Source organism: Microcebus murinus, chromosome 11, assembly GCF_040939455.1.
Source record: "Microcebus murinus isolate Inina chromosome 11, M.murinus_Inina_mat1.0, whole genome shotgun sequence".
Lineage (NCBI taxonomy): Eukaryota > Metazoa > Chordata > Mammalia > Primates > Cheirogaleidae > Microcebus > Microcebus murinus.
The window spans coordinates 46,967,150-46,985,748 of NC_134114.1; the positions used below are offsets into that span (position 1 = coordinate 46,967,150).

The 18,599-nt window shown below is 37.2% G+C and overlaps 1 protein-coding gene across 1 annotated transcript in view; it reads right to left on the minus strand.

Moving 5' to 3' along the window:
• Positions 1-286: 286 nt before the first annotated feature.
• The window catches only part of ADAMTS6 (ADAM metallopeptidase with thrombospondin type 1 motif 6), a 292,439-nt gene continuing 274,126 nt past the window's right edge, over positions 287-18,599 (minus strand). Inside the window, exons 24-25 of the mRNA XM_012784073.3 lie at positions 15,037-15,193; positions 287-4,869 (exon numbers count right to left, since the gene is read on the minus strand). Of these exons, the coding sequence (XP_012639527.2) occupies positions 4,760-4,869; positions 15,037-15,193 (267 nt within the window). The 3' untranslated portion in view covers positions 287-4,759. The remainder of the gene's footprint in view (positions 4,870-15,036; positions 15,194-18,599) is intronic.

Below are 18,599 nucleotides of genomic sequence, written 5' to 3' on the forward strand. Positions count from 1 at the left end.
ATAACCTTGGTTTCCTCCACAGGGTAGAGCTGGCTCTCAAACTGCAGTTCCGTTTGGGGTCTCAGTTATCATCTATAGATGAAATGTGCTAGAAGTAACCCTCTGAGAAGGAGACAGAAGAAAAGACTATTTTCCTTTTAAGTTCCAGCTTGAGATTTTGGAGTTAGGCACAAAACCATTGTGAACAGCTGTTCTTTTAAAAAAACATGTTAGTTTATTCCACACATTCTGGTATGAATACAATTCCAAACACAGTTTATCTGTCACTTTTTACTTAGTGACTGATCTTTTCTCTTTCCTGTGACCACTTAGAATTTTTCAATACTCTTGGGCTGTGGCTTTTTTTTTTCCCCTACCTGAACATTACCTTTTTCCTTCATTAAAAAGTAATGAATCTTATATCAGCTATGCAAATTCACACATTTTTGTTTCGATACCCATTTTGTTTCAATACCTATTTTTCCTGAATTTGCTTTGAAAAGCATCTGGCCTTTTGGAGCATAAAGGCATGAGGATGATCCTAGTGCTCCCTTGGGAGTGGCAGAGTCTCCATGGATGGCAGATTGTCCTTGGTGTCAGTATCCTAAGCAGGAGAGTGTCCTTTAGAGATTTCAAAGGAAAAAAAGCATTTAACTGGAAGCTTGAAAATAATTTTAGATGAAAATATAAATTTGAATCTGAGGAATCTAAGCTCAAGTAAGTCTTGTTTCTTGGCATTCCTCCCTCCTCAACCCCCATCTACAAATGCAGTGGGAGGTTAAAATGGTTGGTACCCACAGTTTTCTCATTTACTGAGTATTCACAATATTTCAGCCACTTTGGGCTCTTGGGATGACCCTAGAGAAATATTCTCCCAAGACTAATCATCTCACTTGGCCCAACCTAATTTCTTCTAATGAATAAGATTGAGTGTGTGTATGGGGCATGGGAGTGGGCAGAATAAAGTACCACCATGCTTGGATATCCCACATCTTCTTATGTTATTGGTGACACTGTCATGAAAGTACTCAAACAGCTAAGCATGCAGGAGGGCCACCTTCATATTAAAATTTTTTCTGAGTTACCTTTGCATATTATAGTTGCCCTCAGCTCAGCCTAAGGGGAAATGTCTGAGGTGGAGAAGTGTGCCCATCACATTTTATGCTCCTCAGTGAATATGAATAGAAAAATCCTTCAAGAATGAATTCATTGTTCAGCACTCTCGCCATAGTGAAATATCTTGCATCCTCTACCATACTAAAGAATTACAGGGAAGGCAAAATAAAAAGTTATGCAGCAGTGATTGAAAGTGTGTGGCAGTGGCCAATCTGGACTTCTTTTCAAGCCTCAGAGTAGCTGGTTGGTGGTGTCTGGGTATGTGGCCCCACCAGAAATACCTGAAGTCCTTGCGTTGAGATAGGACTAAAATATGCACAAATAGATATAATCTCCGAGGATCATGATAAGGATATAGCAAACCATCTCAATCCTGGATAATACCTGGATAATCTGGATAATATAAGTGTGGTATTCCCAAGGGATAAGATTCCTTCTACTGCAAGTTTAACATAAGCTTTTCAGGGAATAGACAACGTCCGTCTGAATCATTCTTACAAGCTTAATTTTTATTTTTACTAAATTATCTATATTAAAAAAAAAATCTGTGCCTGGTGTGGAATTTCACCCCATCAAGTGTTACAATGACTTTTTCATTTTCATTACAAGCAGGAGAATGAATGTAGGACGAGTGTTAGGAAACATGGCAATAAATTAGAATATAATTTACAAAAGCAAAAAAAAACAACAACAGTGTACCACATTAATACTGAGTATAAAATAATAAGCAACAACTAATCACAATAATACAAAGGTAATTTCATTCTGCATTATTAAGGATACCTAGGTGACATTCACTCAAATAAAATATTCCTAATGAAATAGACTGCTTGGAAGTCATGTGTATCTCAAGGGGTTTAATCATTTGGGTATATTTACCTTTCTTTTTTTGGTAGGACTTTATACCAGTGGCACATACTGCTCCCAGCCACGGGGTATGAGTTTCCCTGGGGTTTCCCTAAGTAGTCTATAAAGCTCACTACTTTTGGAGGGCCTGCCACAGTGGCCCAGCCTCCACTGACAATCCTATTATTATTTAGGAATGGGGCATCAGATAGCCATCTGGGTGGCTACAGAGTAGCAGCGGTATTGTAATGTGCTGTGGGATATTTTTTTTTTTTTAACATACTCAGGTTTAAATGCAAGGCCTATCTGAACCATTTAATCCTGTTACATTCTGTGCTTGGTTCCTTCTAAAAATGCAATCTAATTCTGCCCCAGGGAGCCGCCCGCATCCCGACCTCAGTGCTGGTGTGCGTCCCAGGGGTGATGCTGGCCATCCTTTTCTTCTCACACCATCCGAGGCACTGCACAGTGCCCAGGGGGACAGCCCTCACAATGGTAGTTTCAAGGTGAGGTAAAAAATAGCCTGTAGTCAGTAATGTAAGAAATCGTTTTGAAAGAAAAATCTGAGCTGATAGTTGTCTTGGAGAAAACCAGATCCGGATGGTAAACCTATGCCTAAAATGCCACAGAAACCTGTCCATCCTTTATTTGTTTTATTTCACCAGGGCACATTAGCACCAAGTTAACTGTTCTTGAAAAGGACCAAGGGAATTCAGTGCTGGGGCCATCCATGCTACCCATGGGCTGCCTTCCCTTCACGGAATGGCTGAGATGGCACTTGGGCTGCTCTTCTAAGGACAGCATAGATGGGGCCCTGGTAATATCTCTTGTATCATCAATAGCTCTCTCTGGAAAGCTCAAGGATGGGAACTGTGGCATTCAGAGAGAAAGCTGGTAACGAGATACAGATGGTTGTGACTGAGTGTGCAGAAAACACCCCGTGCCGATTGTCCACAGCAAACTTGGGAGTTTAGGTTAGTTTTGGTGTCTGAGAGTCCCTTTTCCTTTTGGAAAAAAACCTAATCATCCACATTAGGTCATAGTATATGTGACACACTGATGTGTAGTTTCAGAGCACAGTGATGGAATTAAGTCAAACATGCTCTTTAACTGCAAGTATTAACTTTACAAAGTAGCCATTTAGTTTTGAGTTTTAGGTGTTGGTGTATGCATGGTGTACACGCGTGTGTATCAAAGAAGGCAGTATATCAAAGAAGGCATGTTGGACACAAAGCACATTCATCAGAAACCTGCTGCAAGCTACAAGTGTTCAAGTACAAAATATTTATATAAACAAGTACCCCTTTATATTTTAAATCTTGCTGTTGAGTCTTTTGATGAGCAGGATGTGAAACGTTGAGGATAGGGGAAAATATAAGCTAGTCATTTTAATATAGGTGGATATGATTCTAGAATTTGACTTGCCCAAGAAACTGGGTTTCACATTTAATTGCCATTCAGAGTATCTATGAAAAAATACAAAATACTTGGCTGAGTGACTATTAAAATTATGCTTTATGATCTTTTGTCTTCATGAGTTTTTCTTCTTTGGTTGTTATCCCTTGCCTACTTTAAAACTCACAGAAATAGCACATTTATGTGCAGGCACACTCATCTATCCACACACTTAATAGCACCCGCACGTGCACGCATGCGTGCACGTGTACACACACCCACCCACCCACACACGCACACTTGCTCTCATATAAATAAATGCTCTTCTACCATATCAAAGAAGAGACATCTGGAACCCATCGTAATTGTCAGCAAATTGCAAAAGGGTCTGCCTGGTTGTTACCGAGCCAGTCTGTCTTTTGCAGGTATCATCTCAATAAGCTCAATACGCGTGCAACAATCCAACAGGGCAGAAGCCACTCTGTGGCTGGTGAGGATGTAAACACAAGCCAGTTGGAGTGACTCAAATAAGAACTAAAGCATCCTGCGTGATGGCAGCAAAGTGCCTGATACTTTAGTCTCTACCATACCCCAGGTCTGGCTTCTGCATGAAATTGAAATGTTTTTCTCTTAAAGTTTTAATGGAAATCTCAGCTTCACTTGCACAATGGCAGGTTGGCCACAGTCTTTCAGCACTGAGTTTATAGACTTGCACAGCTGCAGTAACTGATGCACTGCTTTAAACTAAGTCCCTCATTATTGTTCAGTTTAATATAGTTTTATATATGGCTCACAGCAGTGTTCAGAACAGGGGGATTATTCCTAAGGAAATTAAGTGGAATGAAGAAAAATAATGCAAACTTTCATTACTTTTGATTTATAATTGCTTCTTAAATTACAGTTCAAAGCCCATTTTATAATTTAAATTGTGGTGCTGTTGTAGTGAGATAAAGTATAGTAAATATTTTTAAGCTATGACTTAAGAATTCTGAATCTTCTTTACTTCCATAGTTGACCAAGTCATAACAGCTACATTTTAAGCAGTTTTAAATACAAATGGATTCAGTGTCATTGCTAGGTCCATAATAAAAATTATCTTAATGGTCGAAGGAGGTAAATAGGCTATTGGATTTACTCGAAAGAACACAAACGTTCCACAGTAAGCAAGTCTCCCTGTGTTGTTTGGATCTCTCCAATCTGGCATTCCCTCCTAACACCATGTCCAGCACTTTGGATCAATAAATCCCACTTCACAGAAGTTAAAATAATATTGAAATCCTGTCAGCTAGGGCTGACCAGTGGTTACGTTTTCCACAGGGTAATGCACTTGCAAGGACATCAATCCTCTTCCTCTGGGTGGCTCTCTTTGATGGATGCATTTCCACGATGAAATGACAAGGCCTTCTCTCTGGCTTTCCATGGGTCAGTGTCCTTGGCAGGTCTTACAACACATCTGTCTGAAGTATGCTCGACTGCAGAACTTGAACTTCAGCACCAGTGGGCAATAAGCCACTTTGTTCACATCTTTGCACTCTAAGGAATGGGGGCAGAAAATGGAAAACAATTAGAGGCACATAAACAAGTATATAAATGAGCCGATGTGCCTGGATGTTCAGCAAGGACTGCCTTTGGGCCAATCCACCTTGGTTTCTACATTCATGTGGTTTTTGTTTTTGTTTTTAAGCATACCCTGGCCTGGTACAGTCTACTAGAAACATTCTTTTGATACATTTTAACACAAATTTAAAAAAAAAATGTTTGCAAGGCTTTTCTTCCAGACTTTTATAAGTATGGTGCATGCCCACTGTGTCTTGAAAGAATTACCATTTGTTGGGATAAGTGATCACTTTAGACAGCTTGGAAACATGAGTCATTTTTCTTACAGCACTTTTATTGCTTCTTTCTCAGGGGTTATTTTATTCAACAGTGCAAGGTTATCCAAAATCAAACATGAGTTGCATTGTTTGATACCAAAGTACACATGTCTCAGGAGAATCGCCGCATCTGTGAGGCGTGGGGATGGGCCTGGGTGAATGAAAAGGATTGCTGACAGTGGCCTAGATTCAGCAATTACACTAGACAAAGAGGAAAGATTTGAGGGGTTGGCCTCAAATGGCAGCAGTCTGTGGGTTATGGAAACATGTAGAAATGTCTTTTTTTAATTTGGAAGTGAGACATGGCCTTCTTTTTTCCTATGTGTACTTTCTCTTCAATGCTAGAACTGCCACAGTTGCATCCTGCAGTTCTTACAGCTTGAAGGTGAATAAATGATTCTTTCTCTGTTTCCTCTTGGGGCTGGTTGCAGAAGGTGGGACGAAGGGCCCAGTGTAGAGAAAGGGACACAGGCCTTTGATTTTCAACAGCCCCACTTTGAACATCCACCCACCAATACAACCCCAGTGCTGCTAATAATGATATTCTTCTCCAAGTATGCTGGTCATTTTTATCTGGAGATTTTAAGATACTTTGTAAACTTAGTAATGAAATTTTCACATGTCTCTCAGAACCAAAGTTCCACCCTCATTTTTCCAGGTAGTCATACTGAAGCATTCTGAATAAATTGTTTAAGGTAATTAGGAATCAGGCAGCACACTGTGTGAAGTTCAGTGTTTCAGAACAGTTTTGCTGTCTTGTTGTTGTTTACGTGGTTTTTCTCTGCTTCAAAAATCTACAGTTCTAAGATATCAAATACATGGTACATGAACCATTTTCCATATAAACATGGAAAATTAAATGCAAATAAATGGGCAAGTTCCCAGTTCTTTTTGAAAAGTAAGGTAACAATCTTATTGTTCTCACTTTAAAGCTCTTCCAGTGAAAGTTTTAAAATTTTAAAACTGGAACCCCCAAATCCTCTGAAAATGTAAGCTCTGCCACCATCAAACTCCCCTACTTAAGATTTAATTTACAAAGAGAATAATAGCTAGAAATCTGAATGAAACTTTTCACACTAGGATTCTCAATAAATTTAAGTTTTGGCTGAAAGAAGGCAGGAGCAACATGAAAACTGTCTTTAAACTTTGCACTAACAAAAAGAAAGCATTGCCTCCTTGTGTGTGCCAAAAAAAAAAAAAATCAGATGATAGATTTGCTAGATCAAGTTTGAATTTGAGGTGAAAAGATTTCCACATACTTTAATTTGGAGGCCACTTTGTATTATGTTTTTCTTTTCCTCTCTAACAGTTATGAATAAAAGAAACCAAAAAAAGTTCAGATTAAGAATATTTTTGTGGGAAAAAATGTTATCATTGTTACCAAGAGTGATATACTGTCAGGTAATATAATTATGAAAAAGATGAGAAAAGCTGAGCAAATCTCTGTTGATATAATGTCACTCATCTTTAATTCCAAACCACTGTCCTAATTGGGCAGTCACTCTCATACTCTGCAACAGAGCTTGGTGGGACCACTTAAAATACAAAATAAACTTTAGCTTTGACCTTCATTGCCAGAATATAAAAATGATTTAGTTGATAAACAGATAGAGAAGGACTTGTTGTTTTAAAGTAAAAGGAAATAAAATTAAAAGCCAGACTGCCTGGATTTATCCTAGTCTTACTGTTTACTAACTTTATGATTCTGAACAAATCAAATCAAAACTTGTACCTATGTTTTCTCCTCTGTAAAGTAGGAATCACTAGAGTACCCACTCTTACATGTAACATGTATAACTACATGAATATCCTTATTTACATTAACTACAGCAGTGCCTGGCACATAGAAAGCACTCAGTAAGTGTAAGATACTGAATTGCTATTATTATGATTATTAGTTATTAGTATCTCTTATTGCCTGATGTCATGAATGAAGCACAGAGTTACACTCTAAACATCTCAATGAGGATACTGTATTTGGATTATTACTAAGAAAATCCTGCCTTAAAGACACAAGTCAGTTTGAATACAAAACAAATGTGAATATTTCCTGGGGCACTACTTTATCAGGAGATTCATTACTTCATTTTTAGAAAAGTTGCTGGACCAGGAAAATTTTGACTTGAGCAAATTACAAGCAAATTCACAGATTTTTCTTTTAGATTCAGACTCGGGGGGTTTGATTAGTAAATAATACATAATAAAATAGAATATTCATAAATTGCTTCACCACCTGCCCAACCACCTACCCATCCAGCTGAAATGACTATATTACAAATATAGATAGTTGGGGATTCTGTTCCTTAGGTGGGTGCTAGAAATAAGACTCTCCTCAAACACAGAAGCCCAGTGCATAGCTCTTTTTCCAGAAGCAGTACCTGGCCTATGTGTAGGCTGGAGACCAGCCATTGGGATGTCCCTTTCTGAACTTCCAGATATGCTGATGAATTAGTTCCCAACTAACTTGACTAAAAGCAGGAAGTCAGTCAGGTCCTGGGAACAAGATCAAGTTTAGGGAGGTAGGGACTATTTATTAGTGTTCCCTGACCTGCCTGCAGCAGCAACATAAGACAGTATTGGGATGGGGAGATCTGCAATCAGGCGGGCTTGGGGGTAAATTCTGGCTTTGCCTCTTCTAGCAGTTGCTTGTCCTTTGCCAAGTTACTTTACCTCTCTAAATCTCAGAGTCTTCATCTCTCAGATGAAGACCATGATAAGGCCTGCATGAGGTAATAATATGCATAAAGCGTGTGCCATGACAAGTAAGAATGCTTACTTACTGGCTCAGAGTAAGCATTCAGTTTATCAGCTCTCATTATTGACACCAAAACATCTGCCTCTGAGATCATCATGTCTTATTTCTTTGGGATCTCTATCAAAATGAATATAGGTTCAGGAAGCAAATTAACAGAAAGCTATTAAACAGAAGTCAGGAAAATTATGATGGGGGCAGGGGTGGGAAAGACCAGGGGAAGATCCAAGTACTGCCAAGACTCGGGCAATGGGCCCTGATGAAACATTAAAATGGAGACTCCTAGGCTGTATGGAAGGTCCAGTTTCTACCTTTCTGCCTTTTAGCAATTGCCCTCACTGGAATAATCAGTTCATCACATCTTTGGATTGAAGAAAATCTATTGACCAAAGGTCAACCATAACTGGTCTTTTATTCTCTTTTAACTCCATAAGGGCTTAATTTAGTAATGATAGCATTAAAAATGATAATTTATCAAGTGCCTCCTTGTGGCAGGCATAATCTCAGGAGGTTCTATATAGAGAGAGATAAAAAATATATAAAAAATATTATATATATTAATATAATATATATAAATATATTTTTATATAACACTTTTAAGTATAGTCATGTGTTGCTTAATGATGGGGCTATGTCCTGAAAAGTGTTGTTATGTGATTTCATCCTTGTGTGAACATCATAGAGTGTACTTACACAAACCTACTACACATAGGTATAGCCTACTACACATCTAGGTTATATGGTGTGGCCTATTGCACCTAGATTACAAACCTGTACAGCATGTTACTCTACTGACTAGTGTAGGCAGTTATAGCACAATGGAAAGTATTTGTGTATCCAAACATATGTAAACATAGAAAAGGTACAGTAAAAATACTGTATTTTAATCTTATGAGACCACTGTTACTGCTCTGTTACTGACCAAAATGTCATTATACAGCACATAACTATATAAATATTGGCTTTACACAAACAGCAAAACTTAAGCTCAAAAAGGTTATGAAACTCATTCTGGGTCACAAAGCTAGTTGGTCTAAGAACTGGGATCAGAACTCAGGTTTGTCTGACTTTAAAGCCCCTGTATTTTGGCAGCATTCTTGACATCTAAATCCAAAAGTTTCTACCTGTCTGACTCTATATTCTTGGCTGACACCACTGATAAGTCAACCTTTAGGGCAGCATAGTCAGATACTTTGTTTTTTGGGAGTTTGCTCCGCCACCTTAGAGAAGTGAAAAACATGTTTTCAAAAGGGAGTTTCTAGGTCACAGGCATTTAGAATAGCCTAAATTATCCCTTCATACTTGTGTTTACTATATCTTCCTCTTCAAATTTTGTAAAATTATACGACTGAAAAGGAGATTTTAGATACATCAAGAATTTTTAAAGCCCTTTTATTATAGATAACAGAATGTAATTTTCAAAATATTAGTACCAGTTTTAATTTATATTAGTGTATTCAACTTTAAATTTTTTAATTTTTTAAGTATCAGCTAGAAATCATTGCCAGCTGAAAATCATTCAGAAATTAAAACAGAATATTTCTGTTATCTGGATTTCAATGAGAAATAGGATTTAATTTATGTACAACTTTTTAAAAATGGTTTTCTTCACAAAAGTAATTTGTACTGTGTTTTGGATCCAAGGATAGAAAAGACTATTTCATAAATTCAATAAGCTTTAAAGATGAGGCAGACTAATGAAATGATGCTTCACACTTAAGGCCTCTCAACTACATCAGCATGATGTCAGAGTCAATCCAAAAGCACAACAAATCAATCCTCTCTAGCTAAGCTAAAAGACATGCTTTCAAAATAGGCTGAATGGAGGTTTATGAATTTACAGCACAAGTGGATTCAGATTCATTGTGACTTTGAAGGCTTGATTTGGTCCAAGAAATCCAAGACCAACTCCTCAAATGCAGTGCTCTTGTATTCATTTAATCAAATGTTACGGAGCTTGCCTACTTGTCTCACTGGAATGGGTTGGAAACCCAGGGACAGATCCTTCCATGATTAGGTTAGACCATTTGTCATCTCTCTTTGGAGAATGCATGCCCTCTGTACCTGTAAACTCTTTAGCAATTCAGAAGAGGAATATAGTAAGTGGAGAGTTATGACGTAAGTACCTCAGGGTTTATCTTTTAGATTCAAAAAGCTATGCTTTTTGAATAGCTATGCTTCTGACAAACTGCCCGTGGAAATGCAGAACCTGGTGAGAGGTGAGATGGCAAAGGCTGTGCATGTGCAGTGCAGGGGTTGGGCTGGGGGATGTGAACTCAGTATACTTTTCCTGATAAAATTTTACTTGAGCCCTTGACAGTTTACATATTCACGCTAGAAAATGATGAAATAAGTTTCAAATGGGAACTTGACATTATTCACTGCAATGGGAACAGTCCATCAACTTCTTTTTATCCTTGAAGCAAGGTGACAGTAGCTATTCAACTTCATTCTGATTTCACCTTACCATGGACTACACCATTCCTTTTTTTCTTTGCTTTTTCAGTTTCTTTTTACCTAGTTTTATTCCCTGGATGCCACCTACATTCAACCTAGAGGTGGTATAATCTCAACCCAAATCCAGTGTTCCCTTCAAACCAGACAGCCAGGAATGCGAGCCTGAATGCTAAGTGGATTACGAGCTCTTTCAAGTAGCAAAGAAAAAAACTGGCTTTCCTCACCTTCTTGAAATCAAAGTATTCGAATGACCTTTATCATTCCTTCATTGATTTTACTACATCAGATTCCACATTAAAACTCACATTTAGTGGCTAGTTTGTTTCAGGGATCTTGGTATAAGATTTCTGGAGCTGCCTTGGCTTTCCCAGAGCTATTTATTGGGGGAGACTGAGACCCACCAAAGCACCATTAGACATTCCAGACTGGTAAACCAATGTACACTAACCACGCCTTTCCTGGGTTGGTTACTAGCTCATGGCACACTGTGAATCATTATCTGGCAGCAATAAATACTGTATCACAGAGTGTCTTGTGCTATTGAGAAGCTGAAAAGACTCACTATATAAACTACAAGGGAACTTGAAATTTCATGAAAGATGAATAAAATGGCATTTTGGATAGAATTTCAGGTGAGCCTGACTAGGATAGTCCCAGCTAACGTATGTTCTTTAAAAAATTATTCTTAATTTTTCAAAGGTACAAATACCCAGCATGTCTATAATTCACTCTTAGCTTCCTCAGTGGCAGTCTATCAGGAACACGTCTGTAATACTTTAACCCTTTGCTGAAGACTTCCAGAAACAAAAAACTAAAGCGGATATTGAACACAGCAAATTGTACCTCCTCTTTTCTTCCTCCTATTTCTCTATTGCCATTTAAATTTTTTGAAGCCCCACTTCTAATTTTCTTGCTCTTACTATTCTTTGTTGCTTAATCTACCTCCTTTTCTTCAATCTCTATTTTTTAAATCTTATTTGAATTCCATTATTTTTATTTCAAATTCCATTTTTTTAATTATGATTTTGGGGGACTGATGCCTATAGATGCCTTAATTCCATTATTATGGAATGGTACATATGATCAATTATGTACCATTATTATGACTAATGGTACACAGTTACCTGAATCTGAAATTTAGGAATCATCCTACATATCTCCGTATCTCTCATCCCCACATCTAATTGTTCATCAGATTCTTTTTGCTCTTCTTTTAATTTTTCATTTAATTCTTTTTTCCCCCCAATTCATCTTCCTTTTAATCTCTACTATATCTGCCTTAGTTCAAGCCTTCATCAACTCTAGGCTGGAGTTTTAGAACAACTGTTTCTAACTCTTCTTTCCCACAAGGCTGCTTTCCCTATGCCATCCTGACAATGTCCCCAATTTCTTTCATGTATTCCCTAAAACCTGAAGATACAGTCCTAACATCCTTCCGCTGCATACAGAGCCCTCTAAAACCAAGTCCCTGGCTCTCTCTCGGTAGCCTCATCTTCACTGTCTGCTCATGTGCCAATACATAGCAGCCACAGTGAACTACACACTCCATGCTGCCCCCATGATTCACACACTGGTGCTCTGCAGGAATGCCCTCATCTCAATGCCTTCTTTAATGTTTTGTATTTTCCAGTGCCCAGCTCAAACTTGCCTTCTCTGTGATGCTTCTGCCCCTGCACTCATGGTAGTTTCTTTCTACCCTTATTACAGTAGTACTCATATTGTGAAAATTATTTGTTTGTAAGTTGCCACCCCTACTAAACTGTGCCTCCCTTTGAGGATAGGGACCTTATTGTATTTCTCTCATAGTTTCAGTGCCTGGCACATAGTAAGTATGCTAACTAAATTAATTAATGAGTGGATGAATGGAGCACATTATTTTAAATAGTTTTTAAAACTATGTCCTTGAGGGATGGACAGGTAGATATATATGTGTGATAAAGCAAGTTCAGTAAAATGTTAATGCTAGAATCTAGATGGTGAGTGTTCATTGTAAAACTCTTTCAACTTTGCTGTATGTTTGAAACTTTTAATTATTTTTATAATAAAATATATGATGGGGGGGACCATGACCTAAACCTTGGTAGTTAAAACAATTCTCAAGATTATATCTGAGTATCATCCATAGTGATTCAACTGAAAGACTGTATTTTAGATACCAAGAGATCTCCTTTAACCCTACCCTGTACCCTGTCTTGGGGTAGAGCTGAACTGGTCTATTAATGCTTCCCACTAAAAGTCATAGGAGCCTGATTCTGCTGGGGGAAAGGGAGTCCTCTTCTATTCTGCATTAACCAGAAACTGCTCCTTCTCCAACTTTCCTCCCAACTTTCCCTTACCAAGGAGGCATTTCTTCTCCCCTGATCTGATTTTCACAAGCCATATCAGACCACTCTCACATTATTTTCATGCAAAAGCCTATTCTCTTTTGAAATCCATGTTATCTGTCCATTCCATCTCTCTATGGATAAAAACCCATGATTCAGCTCAAATGTTTTATTCATTTTTTCCAAGATTCACACTGGGTTTTTCCAACTACATGTTACAACTGGCTCATAGACTGCTTAACTCTATGAGGCCTGCCTTCATCCAAACGGTTAAAGTCTTTGGTCCTGCATTTGAGTTCCCTTGACATGTCCAAAGCCAGTTCTTTCAGCAATGATTAAGGTTTAATATATTGAAACAGGCTGACAGCCATGCCAGAAGTGTCTCTACCTCATAACCAGAAACCCCATTTTCATGTCAAAATACCCTACTTTAAAGATTTAATTAAGAATAGCATGTAAATGTAGTTAAAACTGATGTGTACTTGGGCTCTGCCAAATCTGGGTTCAGATCCTGATTCTACTACTTTCTAGTCTTTTAATTTGGGCAAGTCACTAAACTTCTCTGTGCCTCATTTTCCTCATTAGTAATACCAACTCTCAGAAGATTGTTGTCAAGATTATATAAGATATTATACACACATATACATATACTTATAGAGATGTTTATGTATATGATATGCATGATAGATAATATCCAACATAGAATAGTTTAATATGATAATTATATCCTGCCTTCCACCTTTCTTCTAATTCTGAAAGAAAAATCGACCCCCAAACTCATATGATTAATTGCTAATATTAATAACTTTCAATACATAAAAGTTGTTTGCGGCAGTCTTTACATTTATTTTTTATTTGTATATATTCATGGGTGTTTGCTGAAGTCTTATAGAAGAGAGTTTTTTTAAAAGATCATTTAGAAGACATAGTTTTTACTTTTTAATTTTAATTTTTAATTTTTTTCTAAGAAAAATATTTGTCATGAATTTTGAGCCCTCATCACGAGAGGGAAAGCTAGGTTTCCAGAACGTCTCTTATCAAAGGAACAAAGAAAAAAAAAGTAGATGGCATTAGAGCCAGAGATTTTACAAATTAAAATTGTGATTTTTTAAAAATTATTGTAGTATAATAAGGCTATATTTCATTGAAAGAGTAAATTATGTGTACAATAAGTATCTTGCATTGAGGCTCATATATAAAAAACAGACAATTTGAAAAGATGTAAGGTGCCTAGATTTTGTCATACAAGATGACTGTTCTTCCTAAAACAAAATTCCTAAGGAAATATTTTAAAATACTGAACATAATTTTAAAAAATCCTTTGAACTACACGGATCTGATCAAAAGGAACAGATCTCTTTTAAATAGGTTTATAAGCATATAATTTTTACTTGAAAAATACTAACAAGTTATTTGATTACATATTCATGATAGTTTTTTTTTTTTTTTGATGGGCCCCTATAGGTTTCTTATATAATTCAAATTTGTGGCTTCAGATGTTGTTTATGTGCATGTATTTGATCATGCTTCTAATTTTCAGATGTGAAGGCAGTCTGAACTTCCTGACTATACCATATTTGTTTCCACATTCCTGATCATTTCTGTCCTAGTGCCTTGCACACAGTAGCATTTAAGAAATTTCTAATTAATGACTAAATGAATCAAGAAAGAACTTTTATTTGAATAAGAGATAAGAAAATTCAGGATTTTGGCTGGTATCCGCTGTTAATAAAGGGATTTCCCAATATATAAAAAAAAGAGAAATTTCAGAGCACAAGGAGTTTTGACCTCCTTTGTAAACAGCTACATAATTATTTTTTTTTACTTTTCTACAATAAGAAAATTAGCATTTAAAATGCTAGTAGTTTCAAACACACACTTTCATTATATGCATAACAAGCAATGAATTTAATCTTCCTGAGGATAGAGATCCACTGTCACATCAAAAAAGAAAGAGTAAGTTTTCACTTTAAGAGTGAGGCATTAGAAATAATCTCTAGATTTCTAGTACAAGTCAAACATAGAATACTTGGACAGCACCTTAGAGATTATCCACTCCAATTTTATAAATAGGTAAACTTAGCTCCAGAGAGGTTAAGTGACTTAACAAGGTCAGTTAGTTAGTGAACGAGTCAGGAAAAATTTTCCCGATCACAGTCCAGTACACATGCAGCTTTCACAAACGCTCTATACAAACAAGACTACAACAGTAGGTGTATGGGGCTCTCCAAACCCTGAGAACAGTGAAGCTGAGTTATTAGAGATCACAGCCCCTTCCCCATGGAAAACTCACCTTCAGTATTAGATATGGGGGTACTGTCACATTTGCTTTCACACTGCTGCATTGATGGAGGCCGAACAGTTTCTGGACAGTCACCAGATGCCTGTCCAGTGTAGGAGAGACACTGCACAGTTCTCATTTGCTGTCCAAGGCCACACTGAGCAGAACACTAAATTCAAAGACACAGAGAAACAAAATGGTAATCTCAATAATTTTTAGGAGGTAAAAAAGATACCTCATCATTTCAAATATGATATATATATTAACTTTTAAAGCCCATATGTGGTTCTTCCTTGAAAGGTGTATGATTAGGTCATGCTACTATAAAACTGATTTATAAACTCAAGGATCATGCTATTACCCTAGAAAACAGAATCAATGTTCCCACAAGAAAACAGGTGGCGAATTCCTGGGCTATCACTCCAATAATTCCAAGCAAGTCTGGTAAACTCTAGCAGGAGTGTAATGAGAAAATCCTTGTGATGAAGTAGAATCATGTCTAGGGCTAGGACATCTCTATTGCTCCCTATTTATTACAGGCATGCAAGTAAATAACCTGATGGCCTATTGGAATGCTCTGTATCTGATCAAACTATTAGGTCAGTATAATAGCAGTGACTGCTGTGGGGCTTGGTGACGGGGTCAGTGCGGGGGGCAGCGGGGGAAGAGGCTGGATTCAGTGGCTTACACTTAGTAATCCCAGCACTTTTGGAGGCTTAGGCAGGAGCATCATTTGAGGCCGGGAGTTTGAGACCAGCCTGGGGAACACAGGGAGACCGCATGTCTACAAAAACAAACAAATAAACAAACAAAACAAAAAAACAAACCTAATTGGGTGTAGTGGAACACATCAATAGTCCCAGATACTCAGGAGGCTGAGGTGAGAGGATCACAGGAGGCCCGGTGTTAGAGCCTAATGAGCTATGATCATGCCACTGTACTCTAGCCTGGGCAATAGAGCAAGACCCTGTCTTCCTCTCTCTCTCTTTTTTTTTTTTTTTTTTTTGAGACAGAGTCTCACTTTTGTTGCCCAGGCTAGAGTGAGTGCCGTGGCGTCAGCCTAGCTCACAGCAACCTCAAACTCCTGGGCTCAAACGATCCTCCTGCCTCAGCCTCCCAAGTAGCTGGGACTACAGGCATGTGCCACCATGCCCGGCTAGTTTTTTGTATATATATTTTTAGTTGGTCAATTAATTTCTTTCTATTTTTAGTAGAGACGGGGTCTCGCTCTGGATGGTTTCGAACTCCCAACCTCAAGCAATCCGCCCGCCTCGGCCTCCCAGAGTGCTAGGATTACAGGCGTGAGCCACCGCGCCCGGCCCTTCCTCTCTCTTTTTTTAAGAACTTAAATAAGTCTTAAAATAAACTTAAAACTCTTAAAGTAAGAGTTTTCTAAGGTATTGTCAGCCACAAATCTGAGAAATGGTCTGGTGTTAGCCAATTAGCATGTCTCCCTCTCCTTTTTCATCTGCTCAGGGTTTCAGTACTTTAGGACTGAAGTTACTCTGAGAGTAAGCTTAGTTTTAGCTGAGTCTGATCAGCTGTCTGAGTTGAAGAATGGAGCTGGGTCTATTCTTTGGGCCAGCCATTTGGGATACCAGAAAGCCTGTGAGATTTGGGATCAAAGGAATGAGGAGTTAACTGGTACCAAGACAGGGAATGGTGATGTTTACAAGGTAAACAAATTGAAGTCTAGTTAAATTTGTTTGCAAAAATTTTCAAAGCACCCATAGTACTTATAAGGATATTTATGAAGACACTTTCTTTTTTAACTTTCTAGTACAAAACGACAAATAAATACACTATAAACATATATTAAAGCATCTTTGAAAATGTATTTTAACTGGTTATTTTGAATTTTAGGAAACTAGGTTGAAATGTAGATGGGAAGAAAAGGATTTGATGCCATTTAAAAGAATAATCTAAAATTGACAATTATTTGTCCAAATCACTAAAATACAACTACTTTTAATTGAGCTTTAAGTAACAGTGTATTGCAACAAAAATATATGAAAAAGAAAATGCCTGCCTGGTTAAAATAAAAATCATGACAGCATGTCTGTACAAATTCTTTTAATAGTATAATATCAATTATGTATTGTGAAACTGTCACACTTCTACAGTAAAACACATTTTAATACTTAACTGCATATAAGGGTTAACCTTACCATGTTTATTCCACTGGAACATTTTTAAATTAAGCTAAATAATGCTATTGAGATGCAAAGCATTATTTTCCAGTGAAACTTCTTTCGTCTCTCCAAAGGGCTGAGCACAGAGCAAATATATTTATTTACCATAATGGGTACTAAAAATCTTGCCCTCTCTCAAATGAAACAAAAGAGGTGTATAGATACTACTATATTCCAGCAGTATTGAATTTTGGCCAGAATTTTGGTAACTACTTCTATGAAATGCTATTTTTAATAAGTGATAGCAGGCCTATAGAACAAACAAAATCACACTGGTATACTTACATACCATTATGATTTATTTGGGTTTCAAATATTAGAAAATGACTAGCTATAAGGCCTATTATGAACCACAGGATAAAGGCATTGACTGGCTAGAAATTTACTTTCTGGGGCATTATTTTTTAATGTAATGAAATAGATTTCCTCTTTGACATTTAGAAGAATATTACCTAATTTTCCTTCCATCCAAATATATTGACTTGGTTTATTTTTTAAAATTTAAAAAATCGATAGATAAAATTATATGTATTTATCATGTATATTATGTTTTAAAGTATGTATACATTGTGGGATGACTAAATCTAGCTAACTGATATATGCATTATTTCACATAGTTATCATTTTTATGGTGAGAACCAACTTGTTTCTACAGTATTGAAGGTGTCCTATAGCAATACGACATAATTTAAAAGTAGATAAGAAAGAAAAAACAAGAATTAGAACATAAAATGGAAATGAGTCTAACATAAAAATACATACCAAAAGTCCTCTATATTTATTTCCCAATTCATAGTGTCCATTAGAGAAAAATCAATCAATTAAAGAATAGGTATTAATATTTCAATCACATTATCAAGCTAATTATAACAAAAACCCTACAGCTTTTTTGTAAGGCTAAGAGTAATCATCTCTATTTTTCAAGTGAGAAAATTAAGGCACTGGTGTTTACTGATGTGTCTTTGAATTAACTGAGAGAGCTGGGTCGAGAATCTAACCTTTTCGAAGCTTGTTCAAATCTCTGGCTATCTAGACTATTTCTCTTTTAATTTTAACTTAAAATGGCAGAATCCAGAGTAGTTAAAAGTGGGAAGTATGTAGGTGTGGGAGAAACATTGGCTAATTGTGTATGTGCCCCTGTGGCTATTGCAATTTATGCATTGTGTCACATTCATATCTCGTACCTAGATTTGTGTGTGTGTGTGTGTGTGTGTGTGTGTGTGTGTGTGTTTTGAGACAGAGTCTTGCTTTGTTGTCCAGGCTAGAGTGAGTGCCCTAGCATCAACCTAGCTAACAGCAACCTCAAACTCCTGGGCTCAAGCAATTCTGCTGCCTCAGCCTCCTGAGTAGCTGGGACTACATGCATGTGCCACCACTCCCGGC